The sequence below is a fragment of the Hippoglossus hippoglossus genome, chromosome 11 (assembly GCF_009819705.1).
Source record: "Hippoglossus hippoglossus isolate fHipHip1 chromosome 11, fHipHip1.pri, whole genome shotgun sequence".
NCBI classification, from domain to species: domain Eukaryota; kingdom Metazoa; phylum Chordata; class Actinopteri; order Pleuronectiformes; family Pleuronectidae; genus Hippoglossus; species Hippoglossus hippoglossus.
In genome coordinates this window covers 15,262,754-15,286,337 of record NC_047161.1, presented here as the reverse complement: position 1 = coordinate 15,286,337, position 23,584 = coordinate 15,262,754, and the positions used below count along the sequence as shown (strand labels likewise).

Genomic DNA, 23,584 nt, shown 5'->3' with positions numbered 1-23,584 from the left:
CAGCTGAAACGTGGTGGGGGCACCGGGGCACGGACACAGGGACACCCGACAGCTCTACTGCCCAGCCCAGAGTGCACACAGCCCGGCCACAGCACCACCAAGCCTGGGGCAGACACCCAAGGAGCCACACACAGCTCCACTTTGTCCGCTTACAGAGTTGATTTTGGGTCTTATCATACGTGTTTGGGCCGTAAAAAAAAATATTTTTTACAGTTTTTACCGTCTCTGTCAGTGATTTACTGCTCCTCTCTGTGTCTCTATCATTCGCGCTGCGCAGAGCCGACCGAATCGAGCCAAATCGCCCCGCCATCTCCTCCTACTCTCCATACATTGTCTAACTTTACAAATTCTGTTGTTTTCACCAAGTCTGAGTTTACACGTGTCCGATCACACTGTTTGCGTAAGTGTAATTGTGTCTGGCAGTCTGAGTGTCAGCGAGAGAGAGAGCAGTGAGCAGCGGAGTCTGTGTGTGTTCGCTGTTACCTTTCCCTCAAGTTCTGAGACAATCATACAGAGGCTATGCAATTCTTTTATAGTGATGAATTTGGCCCAAGACAAACGTGATAACTATAAGCGGTTTCCACTGTACTAGAATTTTGTTGGGAGGCGTAATTCGCAATTTTCCTATGCAGCGAGAACCCTGACATTTCTGGCTCGCATCACCATAAGCAAGGACAGGCCGGCGGGCATAAACTATGCTTTAGGATTCTGGTGCATTTTAGTCCAACCTGTAAATAGCTATAAAAATGTTGACTCAACCTTATCCCTGGCTGATCCAAACTTTTACATTAAATAATCAACTTTTTAGTTATTTATTCATTGACAACTTTACTGTACAAACATAAATATTTTAACTGAAGCCTGTCAGTCTGTTGATTTCCACAAGACTCTGGCGTCCTTCTCGTGGCTTTTTTCCTCTCCCTTTTCTTGTAAGAGTAAGTAGGTATGATCTAAAAGTCAACATTAACTGTTTCAGACAAAGCACGGGATCTTTACTGAATGTAAACCTGCACGGATTAACTGTATGATATGGAAAACAATGCATTATCACAGATATGCCTTCAGAAAGTTCCACTATATCGTATTTTATGTTTTAAAACATGATTTGGGGCATCTGACACTAGTTTGCATTAATTTTCAATTGCAAGAAATACAAAAGCATTCTGAGATGCATAGCTATATAGACAGATGCCTGTTACATTGCCTGTTTTTGTGCGTGTTTGCAATTGTGTGCTGCAAAATTTAGAGCTAAAAACCATAAATGAGTTCTATTTTTTCCACTTCTGGTTCCCACTTCCCAAAGTCAATGGGTTTTTTGATGTGTTTTTGGTTAGATGTCGGAAATAAGGTCTGTGGTTGACACAAGTTCAAGAGATTTTCACGGTCTACTCTCTGCAGTAAAAGAAAATAAATCAGTAAATACCCCACTGCAGATTTCTTTAAAGCTTCTAAGTGTCAAAAAAAGATGGTTCCCAACAAGTGGCTAAAAGAGACGACCAAGAATGACGAGAGCATTAAATGTCATAACGCCAAACAAAAACAGATGACCCCGCTAGTTCACCTTTACACCCACATTGTGATTACACTTGCACCAAATGAAATTTACGGGTTGGAAGCTTAGTAGTAGTTACTATGAAATCGTGAGGCAGTGACATAGTTTGTTTATAAGCTAACGTGAGCTTTTCATTTCTGGCGATCGTATTCAGGCTTCAAAAAATCATAGAATCATCAAAGTTGTGTTCACTATAGAAGATTATATTGCTGAAAGAAAGAAACAACTTGTTTTCTGTTTAGGAAGCATTTTGTGGTGCAAGTCGAGACCACATCCTCTAGAACACGCCCCGGCTTTGTTATCAAGCATCTTCCAGCCATCTAAATCTTACACTTCAAGGCGACACTGTTTAACTCTACATACATGCACTGGGTAATTAGTGTAACTGTGCGCAGGTTATTGATCGTATCCTTGGTGACAGTGTGTGTGGGCTGCGTGTACTTGGCCAAATGTTCTTCAGCACCACAGCACCCTGAAAGTGTGGAGCACGGCAGGGTGGAACAACCCAGCCTGGTGAATTATTCACTGCTTCTCTGCACGACACCACTGTCAGCCGAGGGAGGGAGGGATGGAGAGATGGATGGATGGATGGATGGATGGAGAACAACAACGTTGGAGAGGATGAGAGAGAAGACGAAATGAACAGACAGAAGAAAAAGACATAAGAGCACTGTGTACTTTTTTACGGAGAACAGGATGCTCCCTGACAAATTTGCACACATTATCCTCCACAACCCTCCTCTCTGCTCTCCCTCACTCACACTTGCACACACACACACACACACGCTTGCAGATTGTACAGAGAGGATACAGAAATATGGTGAGAGAAAGCCAGATAGAGATGCTCAGAGACAGAGAGTGAAATCTGTGTGTGTGTGTGTGTGTGTGTGTGTGTGTGAGAGAGACGTATTTAAAGAGCGCGAGCCACTTAGTGAGTAAGGGTCATGTGTCTCTCATTCAGAGCCACACACCTCCCGAATTAACACGCTTGCTCCCCACACAGTGGGAGGACAAAGGCTCTCTTCATAACACACACACTCACAACTTTTCAGAAGTTTACAAAACACACTCACCACGTGGCCCATTGAGCAACTGTCTTGGAGCTTTCAGTCCCATCATATGACCTTCATCAAAAGATGGAACTTCCCAGTTTTCATGGAATTGTAGACTGATTCAAGTTCACACTTTTCTGAGCACTTTAAAAGGCTTCGAAAATCTAGATTTAAGGACAACCAGGCAAACTCCATCTACCAAAGAAAGACGTGATGTGATACGACTGAAAGTTACTAAATGGACCCCATGTTGAGATTTTGTCAACTGCTGTGTCCAAGAACGACAAAAGTCCATATAGATTTAGAGCATTTTGGACTAAGCTATATTCTTGTGTCTTTTGTTTTACTGGGTTTTACTATTGCATCTCTTTCACTATGTTTTTAAAAAAAATGTTTTTACTCTTTTTAATTTTCATCCATTTTACCCGGAGGTTGTGGGTGCGAACATCACGGCTGAGTGGGGACTTTCTGTGTGGAGTTTGCATGTTCTCCCCATGCCTGTGTGCCTTTTCTGCCACAGTCCAAAAAGATGCAGATTGGGTTTTGGTTAATTGGAGACTATAAGGCCGCTTGTACACAACAAAGTTTGGACCAAGGTGCATGTCTTTGTCACATTGTTGACATTTAATCCGTTTAGTTTTGGTTTCACAGTGCAAGTTAAGGAGTGGACTGATGAATTTGGTCTTGATGTCATCACCAACGTGGGCTGCATCTACCTATAGCCTACTTGACTGATTTGTAGATAGGCATGTGTCTGACGTTGCCATGTCGTCAGTTGGCCTACACAACTTTTTTGAATAATGTGCGTAGAAAAAAAATGTGTCTTTCCATTTGAATTGACAAAAATGAATGAACCGGTTCCCTTTGTTAATTTCGTTGCCACTGTAATATCCTGATGGTATTACTAAAATGAACACTCCTTGTCGTTCAAACATTATATCTTCTGTGGGGGAGACTACAGGCGATCCTGTGACTTTCTGCTTCTTCTTCTTCTCCAATGCCATCTCAACTTCCTACAACTGGTCCGAAAGTCTGAACTACCCAAAATGAACCGAACCATGGTTCAGCTGGATTCAAACCAGAACCAGCTCTTTTAGGTCAGATGAATTTTTGTCCGAGGCTCTTCTCACGCCTGTTATTTTGGTTCAGACTAAACTGAAAGGTCCAGAGGTCCGAACCAAACACGGTAGGGTTAGGGTTAAGCCCCCTTAATCACCGATAGATGGGAATGGTTATTTTTCTCTGTATGTTGGCCCTACGATATACTAGCAACCTCTCCAGGGTGTACCCCGCCTCCTGCCCAATGTCAGCTAGGAACAGCCCCTGATTCTCCTCAATCTTGGCTCTCTTTTTGCTCAAGCCGTCTCTTCTATCGTTCCTCCGCCTCCTGGCAATCCCTCTCACTCTGCCCATTCTTACCTGCCAGTGAGAACACGCAGCTAATCGTTATGTAACCACTCCCTAATGTACATTTAGGTTCTCCCGTGTGAGAGAGTAACAGAAACATACTGTGAAGATCTTAATTTTGCCTTAACCGGGACAAGGCAAAAGACTACAGGCGTGTAAATCAGAAAAAAATGTAAAAAGCCACTTGAGTGGAAGATGTGAGGAGAAAAACGCTTTGAGGGGAAGCTGCAAATGAGAGGGAAGATGAGAAATAAATTAAGCCTTACAGTGGAGGTGGTGGAAATGAGCTACAAATTGCTTTGATGTTACAGCTCAGAGGAATCAGATAAAAATCAAACACAACTAATCGTGTTTATACGTTTGAAAGAAGATGTCACAATAAAGGAGGAGGAGGGTATCTGAGCGTTTTCTTGAGTAAGATTCTGAAAGATAGGGGAATTTTTTCTATCAGCTGGGATGGAGGGAGGATCTACAGTATAATAAAGGCTTGTTTATGCTCACCGTATATAGAAACAGACAGAGCCTCCTATCCATATTCTTCGTCCTACGACGATGTAATGACAAACCGGGCAGTACCAACATAAATCGTGGGGGGGGGGTCAGTGTAGCCAATAGTTCAAGCGAGAGGACCATAGGAAACGAGGAAGAAATGTCAGCAGTAGCGGAACTTTTTGAGGAGAGACCTTACATTACATGTCGTTTAGCTGACTGGAGACTTTGTGAGTTGGTATGAAACTACAGGCGTCTACTGTTACTTCACCTGAAGGAAAAATGAATTAGTTGTGATTTGAGTTGTTTGGTCGCAGTTAATGCTGGTCAATTTTCATTCTATCTGAAGACCAAACAAGGAAATGCACTGAGCACTTTTCTTCTAATGGACAACGAGCTATGCACAAGATTTGTAGGTGGACAGATATTTTTACAGCCAGCTCTAAACTAGAAAGGGATGAAACCATAAATGTTCCAGTCTTAGGCTGCATCCACACTTCTATGTTTTCTATTGAAAATGCATTGACCGCTACGGATACGCCTGGCGTCCTCACTCCTCTGGAGTTTTACAGATGCTCAAACTGAGAAGATGCTTTCTCCGTTTTAGTTTGAAAACTCTGAGGTTGCATTTAACGTTCTCCAACGGCAGTGGAGTAGTGTTGTGATGTAGTGTTGTGATGTAGTGTTGTGTCACATTTCTACCATTTTTCAGCTCATCACATTCAGCTTATTGCAAACGTCATAATTCGCATTAATACACTTCAATGGAAGCCCAGCAAACGTGGATTCAGCTGCCTACTCATTCCTGTCCCGCTTTCAAATGGATGTGAATGGGTGAGAACTGAGGTGACGGAGTGGCTTGTGTGCAGGAAGAGAGGAATGTCTATGTGTGAGTGTGCGAGTGAGACAATGAGCTCAGTGTTCGAGCTCTACGGAGCCTGCAGCCAGCCGGCCGGCCTGGCCAACCTTACGCCCTGCACGAGACAGCTGTTCCTCTGCCACATAAATAAGGAGGTTTGGGGGGGGGGCAAAAAGAAAGACCGAGGGCAAGAGAGATAGAGGAGTGAGGGAAAAAAGAAAGAGACAGAGAGAACAAACACTCATTGAGACATATAATAAGATTCAGAGAAAGCCTAAAAAGGAGATGAAGCAGACCTTGCAGTGTAGTATTACACTGATGTAGCAGTGATGCTGATCCAGTGGTATCCGCGCCAATAATGTACCTAATTAATTGGCCAAACGAATCTGATCCAAATAGACTTTGGGAGCCAATGAAACGCAAAGCTCTTATCGATACCAGGCCACATCCTGTATGTTCTGGAGGAAAAAGATCCCTGGTATTTGATGAGTTTGAGAATCAGAATCTGAGAAAGGTCTGATTGGCACATTGGCTCAGCGGCTGTGGCTCAAGAGGTAGAGCGGGTCATCCACCAACCACAATGTTGGTGGTTCAGTCCCTGGCTCATCCGATCTGCATTCCGATGTGTCCTTGGTCAAGATACTGAACCCGAAATTGCCCCCGACAGTGTGTGAATGGTGTGTGCATATAGAAGCGCTGTATGAATGTGTGTGCACTGTATAGCACCTTGCTCTAAATTAAATAAATACTGACGATTTACATTAATTAATAGGAGCATTTGTACATCAGAGCTCCCTCAAATTTGCCCTTGACTTGTGACATTTACATGAACAATTAACTGGTGTAAAAAGCCGACATGTTGAGAGCTGTGATCACAGACAATAGCCGGGTCAGTTGTTGTAGGTCAGCCCTGGTGCAGAGAGGAAGACGGAACAATTCTGTCCTTAGTCTGACCCCTGGACACGGCCCGACAGACAAACTGTAAGCTGGCTCTACATTTATATCCTCCTCTTTGAATCCCTTCCGTCCTCCTCTCTGCCTTTATTTTTTTCTCTCCCTCTTTTTTTTCACCCCCTCTATCCTTCCCACTCAAGGCAGAATCCTTCAACAATGTATCCCTCCATCCTCCTCTCTCTTCTCTCTGTGGGGAATGGCCCAGTAATGCCAGACTAATAAATCATTCATGGCATTGCACACCCACCCACCCCCCATCCCTCCTTCCTCTTCCACCATCCTGCCATCCTCCTCTCCCTCGCTGCTTTACTGTAGCGGTGACCGCATCACCACACCCGCAGACTGCACGCAAACACACACACATACATGCAACAAAAATAACAGTTCATCAGCTCTGTTTTTTGGCTTGCTCCTACAAAGGCTTAGATTACTTAAAAAGATGCATCATAAATCGGATGTGGGAGGCGGCGGCATCGCCTCACTTACAATACAAACAGATACGTCAAAGCCCAGACAGGTCATAGCCACACCAGACAGATAGAGAGACAGAGGGAGGTGGGGGGAGAGAGAGAGAGAGAGAGAGAGAGAGAGAGAGAGAGAGAGAGAGAGAGACGAAGAGATATGCACAGAAAGAGAGAGAGGAGGAGGAGGGATGACTGCGAGCATATTAGAGGGATATAACACATAGCTGCACAGTTTTTGAGTGTGGGATGTGTTTAATACGTAGATTGCAGTTGATGCAAGTGTGTGTGTGTGTGTGTCAGTGTGTGTGTGTGTGTGTGTGTGTGTGTGTGTGTGTGTGTGTGTGTGTGTGTGTGTCAGAGTGTGTGTGTGTGTGTGTGTGTGTGTGTGTGTGTGTGTGTGTGTGTGTGGCCAATAATAAGCACAACCTTTAAGCCTCACAGCGGTTAAAGCATGACCATCAAATTTTAAACTTAAAAAATTAGCTCTTTCCTCCTTGATTCTAATTTAATGGCGCTACAAGTACCAGTGTGACACATGAACGCTTCCATACTGTTCGTGCACGTTTCTCACATTCACCAGAAAATGAATAAGCCTTACAAATTCTCCGCCTACATCACAACTTGCAGTGCTCATGCTCACTTTACGACAGCTTCTTCTTTCATACACGCGTGAATCAGAGGTCACCGGCCACCGATACTTCCAATAGTTCCACAAACTAATGCAGCCTAATGGTCTATGCATGTGCATGACTTGTTAAATTGCCCTTTAGGGCCTCTGATGGCCCCTTTAGTAAATTACTCCAAAGACCTGCCAACACACACACAAGCCCACCCCCTTTACACCCTGCACTAAAACTATTTATTTTGTCAAAAGTTTGCACATTACAAATCTGCTCAGACACAAAAACCATAATGGGCACAACCTTTGCTTAAAGAGTGGAAAATGTAGGGAGATTCAAATCTTTAAGTATTAAATAAATAGCTCTGGTGGTTTTGTGTGATTCAGCCAATTAACTCATAATTGAATAGACTTTGCATTACTAATGAAAAGTCTTGTAATGATCCATTTAGATTAACTTCCAAGCTTCAAGGCAGCACTCGTTCTACATACATTTGAATACAGTGAACCTGTGTGTTTGGGCCACTTGAAGGGAAAAAATAAGATATAGCCTCCACAGTTGTATCATTATAAAATGCAGAATTTAACTCAGCAAATCAGCTGTTAGCAAAGACAACGGGGTCAGCATCGCTTGTAATTGATTATTCATGTTACGAATCAGTGAAGGAAACGTTGTTACCGAAAAGACGCAATCAGCAAGTGGTTGTGAGTGTGTACGTTATCGTTTCCAAACTTCCAAACTCTACTTTGTTCATAAAGTGCCCCAGAATCTATATTGAAACAAACACTATTAAGGACTCTTAAAACGGACTTAATCCGCACTGTAAGAAATGTATTGTACTTCACCATAAAGTTGCCTCTGTATATCATCCTCAGCTAAAGCACATAGAATCACCTGTATGACCTCTTCTGATCCTTCCTGTTTGCAAACAAAGCTGCACATAGAGAGATAAAAAAGAAGTGACTGACAAGACGTGTAAAAACATAGACAGTGTGCCAATGTTTTTGAAATGAAGAGTGAGACAGTAGACAGAACATTTCCCTGCAGCGATGTTCAGCCGAACATACACAAGGCAGCGTATATATGAACATTGAAAACGGCTTTGAGCAGACTCATCTAATGTTTCAGGCTGAGCATGAATCACCACTGAAGTGCACTCACTCTATCCTTACTGGCACAGCCGGTGTCAACCGCCTCTCATTACCAATAATGCCTTGCAAAGCGTTGTCGTCGAGCAGCGGCTTAATAAATCACCCTCTCCTGAGGTCACGCTTTAACAAATGATGTCAGCTCATCAAAAGCTCTGATTTAAACAATCATTGCAACAGTTACCTTTGACCTTAATGTGGTACCAAAAAAACAGGTCTCAAGTTGTTACTCTGTAACGTTCTAATATTGAATTTATAAATGATACACACCCTTCTACCACTTGGTTTGAAGCCAGAGAAGTTACATATAGTCACAGATAGCACCTTTCAGAAGCTTGAAAATCTTCTGATAAGAAATGTATATTTCCAAACACCCCATAGTGACACGGTTATCGCTAATAGAATTAAAAACATGTCATTATTAGAGCCCAACTGATATGGATTTATTTGGGGCTGATAATGATACCGATATAAGGGAGGAAAACATTTAAAGTATTAAAATTGGCAATGATTCCTTAAGGCCCACTAGAGGGCAGTGCAGAATCGAAAGGTTTTGATAATGTACCTCTTAAGAAAGAGGCAAAACTGACCGTATGTCCTTGTGCCCAGATGAAGTCACATCATGTCGATGCCTGTATGTTTCTTACCAATTTGCACAATCTCTCCGCCATTGCTGAAATTTCTTCCTTGTGTCCTATGGTCGTCTTGCTTGAACTATTGGCTACACTGCCCCCCATCAATTTTCAAAGGTACTGCTTCATTTTGTCTTTTTCTTCTGTATCCGTAAGCTTTCAGAAGACATGCGAAAATACAGACGAAAAGAACACAGAGTACAAACATAAGCCTATACATCCGTTTCCAAATACATATTTAACGTTGAGCTAGGGCTGAGCAATTAACCGAAAATGTATCGAAACTGACATTTAGAACCTCTCACTGACTTGATTTTGCTCATGTCAGATAATTCGGTTAATACTTTTTCGGGGCATAAAATAATCGTTCATTAATCATAATAGAGGTAAAAGTTTGAAATAATTATGACATTTTATTTGAAGTCATATCGCACAGCCCTTAGGTCTCCGAAGACGAGAATCTAGAATCCATTGTAAATAGATTTTAAAAAACTGTACAAGAAAAAGGACATGAGGAAATGAAATGTAAAAGGGCATCGAGTGCAGTTAAATTTAGTAAAGGATGTGATGTACTGTACTACTAACCCAGTTCTGGATTCTTCTCATTTGGTGCAGAGAAACCCCGGATTCTCTGTGTACGACTTTAAATTAATGATTCATTTTAGACTTTAGACCAAGTGAGATCATTCCACTGTGGGTGACAAATTTTAATCTGACAAAGATGCTCACATTTTCCCATAATTCCATCTTTTCGGGAGTGAAAGACCCGTGACAGTTGAGCTGGAAGCCTCTGAAGGACCCCCTGCTGGTCCTCAGACCCCACTTTGGGAACCACGGGGGTTTACACTACTTTGGTTGAGCCTCATTCAATGACAGTACAGCACAGCACTTGTGTGTGTGCCATAGATAGCATGTTCTTTTAATGAGTGAATAATATCCCCTTGCATGTCCAATGAACTGTGGGCTGGGGGCATGGGCCAGGGGCAGGAGGAGAGAGGGGGATCGATGATAACACAATAGGAGTGTTAGGGAGTGTGGGAACCAATTCTCCGCAGGACAATGGACACTTCCCAGTGGCCACAGCGTGCCCATTCACCATCAGCTGCTGGGCTGGCGTAGCGCAGCGCTGAATATGCACCAGCTCAGCACAATGCTGCTTTCTCCCAAACAAGACCAGACTGTTTCCTATCCCAAAGACAACACAGGCCAGCTCTAGCCTACACACAGCCTCGTTCTCACATAAGCAGTCTCTTTCTCACTCACTCTGTGTCTACACGTCTCTCTCACCGTCACACACACCAACAAGAGGGTAGCAACAGGTCTGCAGAGACAGGCTGGGGCTGCTGTGCTGCAACTAGGCCAATGTTCCTCTCCACCAGAGCTGCTGCTGCTGCTGCTGGTGGTTGAGATATTCTGGGCTGACATGTTATTAGCGTAACCCAGTTTACCCAGTACCAGGTGACTGTTGGAAGAATCGCTCTCCCGCAGGGACACACACACTCTCAAGGACAATCCACATCAAGGGGCAGGAAGGTGGCGCTGAGGCAGGAGAAATAAACCTGATTTGGATCGAATGAAGGGTGCTGAGTGTGTGTTTGTCTATGAGTGTGTGTGAATGTATGTGACATTATGGTGCTCTAAGGTGACCCAGACTCAAACCAGTATCCAACCTTTTCTTTTATGTGTGCGCCCTCTGGTTGCTGCGGTAACAGAGCCTGAGAACCACAAGGGAAAGCATGGCTGAGGGAGAGAAGAGTAGTGACGCAAGCATGACAGTTTTTAAATGTTCCGGTGCGCTCACACGCTCACACACACACGCTCACACACACACGCTCACACACACAAACGCTCTCTCACACACACACACACACACACACACACACACACACACACACACACACACACACACACACACACACACACACACACACACACACACACACACACACACACACACACACACACACACACACACACACACACACACACATCTGAATACAGCAAACTCACAGCACTGGGCTCTAACTGTTTAACATACACATTTAAACTACTTCCTGTTGAACATGATAAAATAAATATTACCAGATTTATTGTGAATGGACTGGCAATCAAAGACAGCAATAAACAAAGTTTCTGTGTTTTGTTTACAATATGTAATCAGTCATGATTTATCTGTAAAAAAGTCATGTTGAGGCCCATTTTATAAAAGTTGTACTTTTTGAGTATTTTTTTTATACATTTCTTAAATAACTATAATGACCATTCAAATCTCCCTGTGCAACATCTGCAGTTCATGCTACACACTTTTATCAAAGTATCACTACACAACTACCACCTGATGCCATTCTGCAGAGTGCTTTTTTTTATCTAATCATTGATGTCATCCATAACCATAAATGTCTGAGTGTTTTCTTATTTTATCACCCATGCTGTTTATTCTATCACAAATGCTTAGTGTTCTGCATATAATGTTACATTTTAATTTCTTTGAGTAGGATCAACTGTTTTCCACAAATTTTTCATCTAAGATTAACACTTAAATGTGGTTTACATATAAGAAAAGTCGCACCTTAAAGGTTCAGTGTGTAAAATGTAGTGACATCTAGTGGTGAAGTTGCATGTTGCAGATGACTACCCTTCACCTCACCCTCCCCTTCCAAATATGAAAGAGAACCTGGGGTAGCCTTCAGTTGTCAAAAAAAACTCAAAAGGTGTTTAGTTTGTCCTGTTCAGACTACTGTAAAAACATGGCGGCCTCCGTAGAGAGGACCCACTCCCGATGTAAATATGAAGTATTTCAATATAAAGAGCCCATTCTAGGGTTAAGAAAACAAAAATTTGTACAAGTTAGATGAAACACACTAGTGAAAACATCACAGGGATTATTTTATATTACATTTCTGCCAATAGATCCCTTTTACCTAATCCTACACACTGAAACTTTAAGCTTAACTAACTATTTTCACTGTGGTGTCTCAGATTTAGGTCACACCTAACTGACATTGCAAAATGATGTTCTTTTAAAGGTTTATAACTCAGTCTCTCTCTATTTATACTATTTGTACTTCAATCATCTCTCTATACATTTATCATAACCATCATCTTCCTTTGATACCTTAAACCACCGTGCAATAACTATCATGTATCATACCACTTAAATACATTGTGCAATATTTATATTATTCACATTATTAATCATACTTATACCTATATACAGATCAGTCCCTGTACTGCCATTGTTGCTTTTGGCACCTTCGCTACCTCGACTTGTGTTAACTTACATTTGATTGAGTACCTCTTTTGCTTCTATTCATATTTCATTTTATAGTTGCTTACTTAAAATGTGTATATTTTCCTTTGCAACTCTTTATAGCAGACACAATTTGATTAGAGGATGACACTTTGAATCTAAACTACTCAAGGGGTGCTTGTTGGCATTACAAATCACAGACTTAAAGCTGAGCCATATCTTATGAGGTGAGAGAATCGGGGCAGCTGGGACATTTACAAAGACACATGCGAGGGACGATCAGTGGAGGACTCATTAATAGATGATCTGTCTTGTTTAATGTGCACAGGCTTCTTTACCTTTAGGTGTGTGTGTGTGTGTGTGTGTGTGTGTGTGTGTGTGTTTTCTGAGATAAGTGTGTGTTCTGTTACTTGGTGTGACTGCACTGCATTTGAGCTGATCTCTGCAGTATGTCTGTTGCGTGTAGTTATTAGATCATTTAGTCATGTGAGCTGCTCAGCTGTCATGTCCCTGCAGCCTCCTGTAGGCAGGTTGGACTCGTGCCCGTGAGATCAACCATGAGATCAATGGTGGTAGGTGCTGGACACGACCGGGTGCAGTCTGCTGTTAACAGTCTCACTCTTCAACGTTCACTCGGTTGTGTTTGTGACGCAGTGGTATTTAGCTTCCTGTAATCTGCGTTACTGCGACTACAAATCGCACGTTTAACTCGCTTTATCTCTCTGTTATCCAGAGCACTGTGGCTGCCATGTCCAGGTCCCCCTGCGCCTTTTCCTCGTGTCCCCGCGGCTCCTACCTGCATGGAGTCGGCGCTGATTATTTCCCCCTGAAGCCGCTTTCCGATCTCGATCGCCAGCTTGGACTTGCCGGTGCCGGTGGCTCCCAGAATCACCACCAACGCCGGGGCCATCGCTCTCCGCACGGCGCCCTGCACGCTGAGAGTGGACGCCGCCATGATGCCTCTGCCTTCTGACGTCGCTGCGCATGCGCAGCCGGAGCAGAATCAAGAGGTGGGCTCTGTTACCAGGCAACAGGCAGCCGTTACTGTGGCAACTTGTGGAGGAGGCAGGGGGGGGGGCGGGTCTTTCGTTTTCAGATGAAATAGATGTCATTATTTTGTACCGTTTTTACCTTTATGGTGCACATAACGCTCTGATTGGCTCCTGCTGCTTCACCTTTAATTTAACTGGATTAAAACCAGTGTAGTTTTTTTTTTAAAGAAAAGAAGAATCAGCCAATAAGACGTCAGAACACTTTACCCTCCCTGTTGCTGCATTTGTGACCACATCAGATGGTTGATAACATTTACAATGTGTGTGAACAGGAAAGACTGCAGAGTGAGTAGTTGGTATCGTTTCTATGGAAACTGTCCGAGCTCTGCAGCTGCCAGCGCAGATGCTTGTTGCCATGGCAAAGATGCCAGGATGTGTTACATTGGAGGCTGCTCAGAACAAATGGCGAAGGGGGGAGATGTACACTCACTCATACAGGTGGTTTTTCATGGGAAGCAAAGAGAACAAAACAACAAGACTGTGACTCTGATCGTGCTGGGATTTGAATGTTCTACATGTATTTGTTGATTAACCCGTGGATGGTTACCACCTCGTTTGATGCAGCGAGATAAGGATTATTATTCTTGTGCACGTGTGTGTGTGTGTGTGTGAAAGGGACAAACAGGGACGACAAAACATGTTAATTTATGATGTCAAACCATGAAATTTATTAATTTTCTGACTTACTCTTCATATATATAGAGGCTTATGAGGTACAGAAAAAAACAAAGTGCTGAGACAAGGCTCCAAAAATCACCATAATTGAAAACCCAAAGTATAGCAAGCAATGTCCACTGCTACCAAACAAATAAGATTAAAAAAAAATACAGGGCAAACCACTGTTGAAGGGTGCACCCTATTGGAGAAAAAAAATCTATAAATCAGGGGCTACTGGTGGTTTGTGCTGAATTAAGTAGCGATTTTTTTGGAGGAAGAGGAAAAAGGGAAATATTAATGATATCCTGAACCAAGTACATGAATCCTCTGATCAAATCTTCTAATTCTCATCTCTAAGGGTGGTTTCTGAGGTTATGTTATATACACACACACATTTCTGGGGGGGGGGGGGGGTTCTCCTCAAGCACATTCTATGGGCCTTTCGCAAGAGCTACAGATGACAGGGTTTCCTGAGTACTGATAAGAGGGGAGTACGATGCTACTCGCTGTGACAGAGTCATTTAGAGTATAGATCCAGGGCTACAGTGTTCCGTCGCATGGCTTATGGGACAATAGGGAGCACCGGGCTTTCAGAAAAGAGCAGAGAAAGCAGTAACATTAAGGTCACTAAAGGCTACACAGAGACAGAAGTTTAATCGGTAGATCCTCTTAAGCAGCCCACTACCTCTCGCCACACCAGATTTAGGAGAGCACTACGGCTCCAGTGAGTCCAGGAGCTTTTAGGTGCTCTCCAATCCAGACGGAGCGTCAGAGAAAGAAGACCTTATTCGCCAATTTTCAGCACATAATCCACCAGTAGAGCCCCTGCCAGCTACATAACAAAAATAATTAGCTCACACTGAAACACACCTCGGTAGGAAAATATAGTATAAAACTTTTTGTCAACTCTCGACTTGTACAAATAAAGAAACCCAGAAAGAAAGAAAAAAGTAATGAAAACAAGTATGCATTTTAAAAACAAAATTGTGTGACAAAGTGGCTAGTGTGATCAATGTTCAGTGAGTGTTTTTATTTTGACTCTTTTTTTTTTTCCTTTCTCAATCATTTTTTTTTAAACAAAAATAGAAGCTTTGAGTTATCTTTGAAAAGCCAGCAAGCCTGGCCCCGGTGTCAGTTACACAAGGCCGAACGAAAACTAGGATGAATAGTAGACAGCTCTGGTTTTGGTTTGGAAGGGACTGTACAGTAAGGGTATAATATACATAACATCCAACAGCTTAGGCTTCTAAAGGCATTACATCAATGCAGAAAACAAAAAAAAAGAAATATACTGTTGGAACTCAGTGGGTTTCCTCTCCAAGCAGAAGTTGGCATCTCTGACGTACAGATTTAATTGAAGATGCTCTCTAAGAGTTTATTTTGGTTAATTAACTGAAGTAGACATTCACCCTTTGGCTGGTCTCCATCACACAACATTAAGAGTGTGAAATCAACATTTTCACACATTTTTTTGCAGATTGTTGTTTGTAAAATATGATGAATCTCAAAACAATGCCTGCATGGCAACAAGTTGTTTTCATTTTCTCCAAATACTGCTCGAGAACAGGCGGTTACTGTGGGCAAAAGTGCTGCTGGCAAAACATTTCTGATGAAACAAGAAAAATCAACAAGTGGAGTCAGTGGAAACCTGCAGGCACAGACGTCAGGACTTAACCTGAGCTATTTCAGGAGGTGCTGAGCACACCGCGTCCATCCAGTTGTAATGTTACTGTTGCATGGCTCAGTACAGTCAAACTACAGCCCCCTACATCTCCATTATCAGCAGGTATAAAGATGAAGTAGCTGCTGAGGCCGGGGGGGGGGGGGGACAGAGGAACGAAGAAGGACAGCAGGGAAGAGATTAGATGCTACAGAGAATGAGGGGGAATTGGTGGTAAATGGAAAATATCATAACAAAGCAGAAGTTTGAAGGAGAAATCAAATCTAGGGGGCTCTTCAGATTGAGAGAAAGAGGAGACGTCAGACCAGACCATGCAGCAGTTAAACAGCACAGATGTAGTAGTTTATCAACTAGAAGCTGTCACAGCAGACCTTTCAGTAGCAAGCAACAGAACATTTTTATTAAGGGGAAACATACCAGTTTGACAAATCTATACTGAAATTATTAATTTGCCCATAAGATTCCTCATTAGTTCAATCCCTAGCTTGCTGTTCAGACCGGCTTGTGGCCTTGTCAATCACTCAGTAGCTAATGTGCAAACCACAAAAATAGAAAACAGAAGAAAAAACATAACAAAAACAAACATCCACCCGCACTATTCCAAAAGTGACAAACTGAAAGTGAACATTAGTGTCTTTTCTCCTTCATGTAGTCCCATTGAGTTCTGTGAGTGTAGGTGTGTGGTGACGGCCTGGCACTCAGGAGCGTTTGAGCTGCGCCAGCCTCTGCAGCAGCTGCAGTTGCCTGGCTTTCAGCTGCTTCCTCTCCTGAGTCTTCTGCCTCTCGCTGGTGTGCAGCTGCTGCAGGTACTCCGTGGCTCGCGTCAAGATCGCCACCTTAGGCGTCTTGGGGCAGTCCGCCAAGCCCGGGATCTCGTCCCGCAGTGACAGGAAACGCGAGCGCAGGTCGTTCCGTCGCTTGCGCTCGAGGAAGTTGTGCGCCTTGCGCTTGTCTGTGTCCTCACAGTCGGAGGACTGGGGGCTGGAGAGGTGGGAGAAGAAGTGGGGCTTCGATGGGGAGCATTGGGGATGGGAGGAGGAAGAGGAGGAGGAGGAGGGAGGGGATGAAGGCGACATGGAGGAGGTAGGAGAGCAGGCGCTGAGGTTTGGCGACTCGGACCTCACCCCTGCCGCGGTTCCATGAGACTTTCTGCCGTCTAAGTTCAGAGGGGTGTGGCCGAGCCGGGGCTGGTGGTAGTGAGAGTTCTGGTGGGGCTGGGTTGCCTGTGTGGAGGCCTCCTGCCGTACCCTCTTGCGAGGAGGTTCAGCTGGCGTGGGGAGAGTGTCCGGGGATGGGGCAGCGTAGTTGTGCTGCTGTTGGTGGATGGAGATGTGGAAACGCTTCATGCCGGGGTCAAGGGGGTCAGCCCGCACCGTTATGGTCACGGGTTTACGGGTATTGACTAGCCGACGTGGTTTTTGCTGCTGCTGCTTGTGCTCCACTGTCACCACGTCAATCTCCTCTTCATCCTCATCCTTGTCGTCTTCATCATCTGAAAGAGCAAAAGAAAACTATTAAGGAAATGTTTTACTTGAGGAAAAGAAAACATGTGGTTTAGACTTTAGGCATTTGAAAAGGGTGTCCTGCCTCTGGACACTCTCCCTGGCCCTCTGACTCCTCAGCACTATTAAATGCTTCTGTAAAAATGAAACGCACACTACCTCATGAAACCTGCATGATCTCACACACACCAAAATACACACTCTCAGTAATGCTGTGAAATCCTCACTGCAGTGGAAAGTCTCTCTATTCATTCATGTGCAGGACGAGAGGCAAGAGACGGAGCGGGTTAAAATGCACTAAGGTGAAAATCAGCAATTCTTCAACTTGTTGAAACAAGCTGACTAATATTCACACATTTAATAAACCATTTGCTGCTGTATTTAGTGGAGGTGGGCGTGTTAAGCGTAAGGAAAGGTCTTATCCACTAGATTCCCGCCAGCTGACTAGACTCTTGGGAGAATTTCAATGTTCTTGTGAAGTCACTTCTAAAAGTAATTGCACCTCTATGGATTCGACGGCTCAGAAAGTGGAATCTCTGCATGAATCGCACAATAAAGAGGGGACGGATAAAAGGGGTGTGGAGGGAGGGGTGCCCGTCTATTATTTTCATCAGCGTTATGACAAAAGATAACATCTCACATTACCACGCATACGGAACAAGTTGCCCGACAGAGGCTCTTTACTGGAGATTAGGCAGAGGTTGATTCCTTATGATTTGCTCATTCTCCTCTTCTTCCAAGCTGACACTATAGGCCCTGTTAAATACTGCCTCACGTCAAAGAATTCTGCAGGCCCAGCCGACCTCCTAAACGGCTAATCCCGCTCTATTCACAGCGCCCGGCTGGCTGGGACCAAATCCACCCACTGACACAATTGGCGCTGCAGCCTGTTGAGTGGAGGAATGCAGCAACAAGTTCCCTTTGTGACATTCCGAGCACCATTATGCATGGTCCAAGCTCAACATCACATGGCAGCCTGCATACCGAACCCAGTCATATGGGTTCACAGAGGGGAAAATGGGGGGGGGGGAAAGTAGGACAGGGGAGAGGGATGCCTTTCTTTTCCACTCCTTGTTACTTAAAAAAAAAAAAGTTCCCAATAATGTGTAACTGTCATTATTGTAATGCTGTCACTTAGGAGGCAGGGAGTGTGGTTCGGATATTGTTATCATAAGTCAAACTGGAGGAACAGGGAGAGGTAGCAGCTGGTCTGCTGGAGCCCTGCCAGGCAGCAGATGTTTCAATGGGCGTGTCACTCTCTGGGCTGGAAGCATGTGTTGAATGCACCAAGGTAACGCAATGCAGTCATGTGCCATGCCAGCCCTCACTGCCAGAGAGAGGCCAACCACAGCAAGATGCTGACTGCAGGAGACAGGAATGTCCCCCCACATACCATGAGAAGCCCAATGCACTAAGAATGCATAATGTAACATAGACACAGGGACACGCAGGAGGATATAAGGAGGGAACGGTCGCTCACTTCATCAAACTAGAAGTCAAAGAAAAGCCGGACACTGAAGCTGGATATTCGATCTGTTACTGACCTGATGAGTCGGTGTGAGACTCGGAACCCGAGGACACTTGTTTCTTGCATCCCCCGGTTAACGGGAAAGTGAGCACCGCAGCGGGATCCACACAGTCCGCCGCCAAGCCGCTGAGGGCTGGCGTGTCGACGGGGCCACACTGCGCCCTCCCCGGGGACGTGACTGCAGACGCGGCTGCGACTTTCGCGGTGGCCGCCACAGCCGCCGCCGTCCCGGGACAGGAGGCGCAGCGCTCCGCCACAACTCTCTCCAGCTGCTGGCCGGCCGAGAAGCCGCTCCACATGCAGTCCTGGATGATGATGGAGCTCAGGTTCCCGAAGGAGTCGTTGGTCGCGGTCAGCTTGAAGGGCAGCTCCTGCTGCTGCTGCTGCTGCTGCTGCTGCTCGTCCTCCTGCCCCAGGAACTGCGAGACCCACTCCAGCTTGTCCCCGAGTGACGGGCACAGCAGCCCGACCCGGCCCGACCCTTCGACCGCCCGCACCGGGGACATGGGCGGGGTCGGCACCAGCTCGAATTTCTTCCATATGTCCTCGCTGGGCGCCGTGGACTTGAAGAAATCCTCTTTCGGGTCGTGGTCGTCGTAGAAATAGTGCTGGTAGTGGTCGAGGTGGTCCATGTCCCAGCTTTCATAACGAGGCGCGGCGGAGCTAATGCCCGGCATGGGGTCTGCAGGCTGGCGGCTGGAGGGGGGCGTGGTGGGGGTGAATCACTCCCTGTTCCCTCGGTCTGCGGAGGATACAGAGCCAACATGAGAGCCGAGCACAACAATCACAGCCCGCACCGGAGCGGCACACACAAACCGCTCTGTGCGTAAATACAGCGCAGTTAAAGTTAAACTACTTTGTGTTGCAGCGGAGAAGTTTCGCAACAGTGTTTCGTTACATAACAATGTTTCAGTAGCCTGCTCCACTGTGACAGAGAGAGGGGGGGGGGGGGGGTGTAAGTGACTGCTCAGCACAAAGCACAGGGTGATTAAATTAGACGGAAATAGATTAATTGGATGGAGAGGTATCCCCCCCCTCCTGTCTTGTCCTGTGCCAATGAACCTGCTCAGTAAGGAAAGAGGAGTATATGTAAAGTAGTTTCTGTGGCTCCTCCTCGGTTCAACTCCGTATCAAGCTCAAAGAAATCAGCTGCGACAGAATAGGAGGAGGAGGAGGAGAGAGGAGAAAAGCGCAGGTCGTTTAATTAACGGAAAGCTGCGCAAAACCAAATAACTCCAAGCGCCAAATCCATCTCGCGAACAGTAAAAACTCTCCTCCTGAGCTTGTGCGGTTACATCCTCGCATGGGGGGAACTTTCTGTGAAATAAGAGAGAATTTAAAAGAAATAGTTTTACCTGGTGCTGAAAGTGAGAAACCTGCCTGCGCCCTCATAGATCCTCAATTTTACGCGTCCACAATTACGCAGCGCGCACAATGATTCCTGAAAAACGCGAGATGTTTTTTTTTCCTCCACCTTCCCCTGCTGTGGTGGAACTGAGGTTAATGATTCCGTTCAGGCGCAGAGGGGCTGCACACACACACACACACACATACACATATACGCGCGCACACACACACAGACAGACACGGCTCCGCCTGTGGTCACTTTTCTTTGCAGACTGCTGCACTATGTGATCCGGGAGAAGGAGAGTTGGCTGCTATGCATAAAGGGCGGGTCGTAGTAGCGGAGCCACGCCTACTGTTTAAAGCCGCAGCTCACAACAAAAAAAAAGAGGGATGAGGGAGACGCAGATGGAGAGTTATGAGAGAGAGGGGGGGGTTATATGACACTGATTTCATAAAATCACACTGTTCTGCTTTTGCAATAATTAAGCCGACATGATAGCAACGCGCGTGTGTGTGTGTAGGTGGAGAGGGGGCTTCAACCACACTTGTGCAATAGTAGGAGCACCTGTGTGTGTAATTATCATGCAGCATGAAGAGGGATGTAAGTAGGAGGGCATCTTCCTCAACAGGGGGAGAGAAGCATTATTGATGTGTGAGTGTGTGTGTGTGGGGGGGGGGTGGTCAGAGAGAGCCTGTTTTCCTCTTCTGGACCTTTCCCAGCGCAAGCACTGACCTTGTCAGGACCATAACACCTCATGGGGACCAAAGCCAAATGAGCCACGATATCATTTCTGAGATCCTGGTTAAGATTAGGTTATGGTTGGGTATGAATTGGTCAGGGTTAAGGTTATGGACATGGTTTGGGTTAGGCTATAAATGGCTCAAGGAAGTGCAGTATGGAATTTGGTGCGATTTGGACACAGGATTTGTTCAATATCAATACAATTTGAATAAACAGGCAAACGGCGCTCTGTCGCAGTGGCGACTGAGATTCATCAATGTCAGTGACGTTGTTGATCACAACAACAGCCTCTTCAACAAAATGGCAACGACAACTAATTATCTTACACGTTCCCATAATGGAGACTTGTCTTCCTTATAGGTACAAAAAGTAAGTCCCCATAATGTAAATAATAACATTTTAATGTGAAGACATGTTTTAAAGTCAGGTTTAGGTTAATGTTAGCTTAAGGTTGAGGTTAAGGTACGGGTTAGGGTTAGGCATGTAGTAACTATTGTTAAGGTTAGAGTCAATGTAATGTCGTATGAAGTCATGGAGACATGACTCTGTGTGTGTGTGTGTGTGTGTGTGTGTGTGTGTGTGTGTGTGTGTGTGTGTGTGTGTGTGTGTGTGTGTGTGTGTGTGTGTACGCCACAGTCACAGTTATTTAATGTGGACATATGGCTGCAGTATCTGGTGTCTTTGATGCATCTCCCTGTAATCGATATCAAGCTTGTGATGTAGAGCCCCCCCCTTGGAGAGTCAGTGTGGAAGCAGCACTCTGTGTCTGCCATGTCGTGTGTGTGTGTTCGTGTGTGTTTCTTTGTGTGTCCTCAACAGCTGCACACACACATGCATACACATTCACATGCACAGACACACACCAACAACTGCTGACACTTGCTTTTTTTTTTCTGCTGCCATATAAAACCATCTCGCATGAAACTGTGCGGCTCAAACTTTGCCACACACTCGCTCATGAGGATGATGATCCCTCCCATAACTGCTCCTCTGAAGTTCCCCCCTGCAGCTCGACGGGGAAGCAGACACCGTGAAATCCTTGTCTGTCCACTTCATCTTCCCATCAACCTCAGACGTTCCCCTCCTCCCAGTCCTCTTACCCTTAAACCCCATCTTCTGTCACTCATCCTCTATTCTTCTCTTCATTTTTTTACTCTCGCCTCCCTTTTCACCCAACACATTCCCCCGCCCCTCCTCCGGCACTTGTATCCCCAGTCACCCCTGATCAAAAAGATCTTGACCCTACATGAAACAGGGAGACTTTAGAGGGTTATATCCTCCTCTTCCCAGGAGAGGAGCCCACAAAGACACAGAACTGACGGAATGGAGAAACAGAAGCTGCAGTTTCCCCCCGTCTGTATCACTCTCTCTCTCTCAGCTCATCCTCTTCCTGATCTCTCTTTCTCTCAGCGCTTTTATCTCATTCCTCTCTCTGTCTCATGCCTTGTTACATTCTTTGAAATGCTTAATCTGCCTCCCTGCTTTGAATTAATTATCAAAAGTGAATGGGTGCAAGGAGCGGCTCCTTAAAATGTACAAAGTCAGATAGAAGATAAAGTAAGTAGATTAAGTGAGTTAAAGGACTCCCCACTATTTGAATAATTTATACCGACAGAAATATGCACTTTCCTATTTAACGCCAACATTTCATTGGCATATCAATGGAAACGTGACTCTGGAAAATATTCCTCTTCAGATGCATGTTTTGTGGTGAGGCGCAGAGGGAAATATCTAATTTGCAGTAATTCCCCTATGGATTAGTGAACCTTGTTTGTGTGAAAATAGGAGGGGGTAACTTGTGATGTGAGCGGAAGCTCTGATCTGTCTCGTTCTATTTCTTCACTCCAAAAACACCCAATACATACATGTGAGAAACAGCCTGATAGGATTAGAGAAACCTTGTCACTCAGGAGATACCGATTAAGTGATACCTGCTCCCAGAATAGGGCGGCTGATAATGTTATAATATATAAAAGCATAGTTGCTGGTGTGCAACAATTAAAGCAATACTGCATCATGTCAGCGTTGCTTAGGGGCAGTTTAGTCAGTGAAACAAGATTGTCACACTAATGTTAAATATTTGCTGTTTTTCTTTCCCAGCAGCCGTTGGTGTAAGATAATGTAATGTGGGTTATTTGAATCATTAGATTAGATTAAATGAATCTGTAATGATCCCCAGCGGCCTTCGTGGCAGCAAAGGGCAGGTTGGAATCAATCATATAGAATAATGCTGATAGTAAAAATGATAATCATTATTGGAAGAAAGTGCAGCAGTTATACAGCAGAAAGAAATGAAGACACGCAGATTTACATGAATAAATCTGTGTGTCCATCCATCCATCCATTCTTTTTACCATTTATCCTTCTAGGGTTGCGGGTGGGGGTGGGGGGGGGGGGGGGGGGGGGGGGGGTAGCTGACAGCCTTTGGACTGTGGGAGGAAACTGGAGAAAAACCAACACAGACCCGGGGAGAACATGAAAATTCCACACAGGAAGTCCCAAGCTTGGATTCAAACCAGAAACCGTATTGCTTTGAGATCAGCGCACCACCATGCCACCTTCAATCTGTGTGTATGTGTCAGATAGATGCAGATGTAGTTGAGCATGAAAATGCGCAACGTTATCTCCCACAGTGTCATTCAGATTAG

General features: G+C 44.8%; 2 protein-coding genes across 3 annotated transcripts in view; both read right to left on the bottom strand.

Moving 5' to 3' along the window:
* Positions 1-13,427, bottom strand: part of trit1 (tRNA isopentenyltransferase 1) — a 39,745-nt gene extending 26,318 nt beyond the window's left edge. The window contains exon 1 of one of the 2 annotated variants that reach the window (XM_034600415.1): positions 13,224-13,427. In XM_034600415.1, the coding sequence (XP_034456306.1) occupies positions 13,224-13,382 (159 nt within the window). In that variant the 5' untranslated portion in view covers positions 13,383-13,427. The remainder of the gene's footprint in view (positions 1-13,223) is intronic. The other variant, XM_034600416.1, reaches the window with a different exon arrangement.
* A 1,123-nt stretch (positions 13,428-14,550) lies between these two features.
* Positions 14,551-20,509, bottom strand: myclb (MYCL proto-oncogene, bHLH transcription factor b). The gene is made up of 3 exons (XM_034600343.1): positions 20,203-20,509; positions 18,864-19,589; positions 14,551-17,309 (listed from the first exon to the last, which is right to left on the bottom strand). The coding sequence occupies exons 2-3, from the start codon at positions 19,522-19,524 to the stop codon at positions 16,516-16,518; spliced, it is 1,455 nt and encodes a 484-aa protein (XP_034456234.1). The 5' UTR covers positions 19,525-19,589; positions 20,203-20,509; the 3' UTR covers positions 14,551-16,515.
* Positions 20,510-23,584: the final 3,075 nt, after the last annotated feature.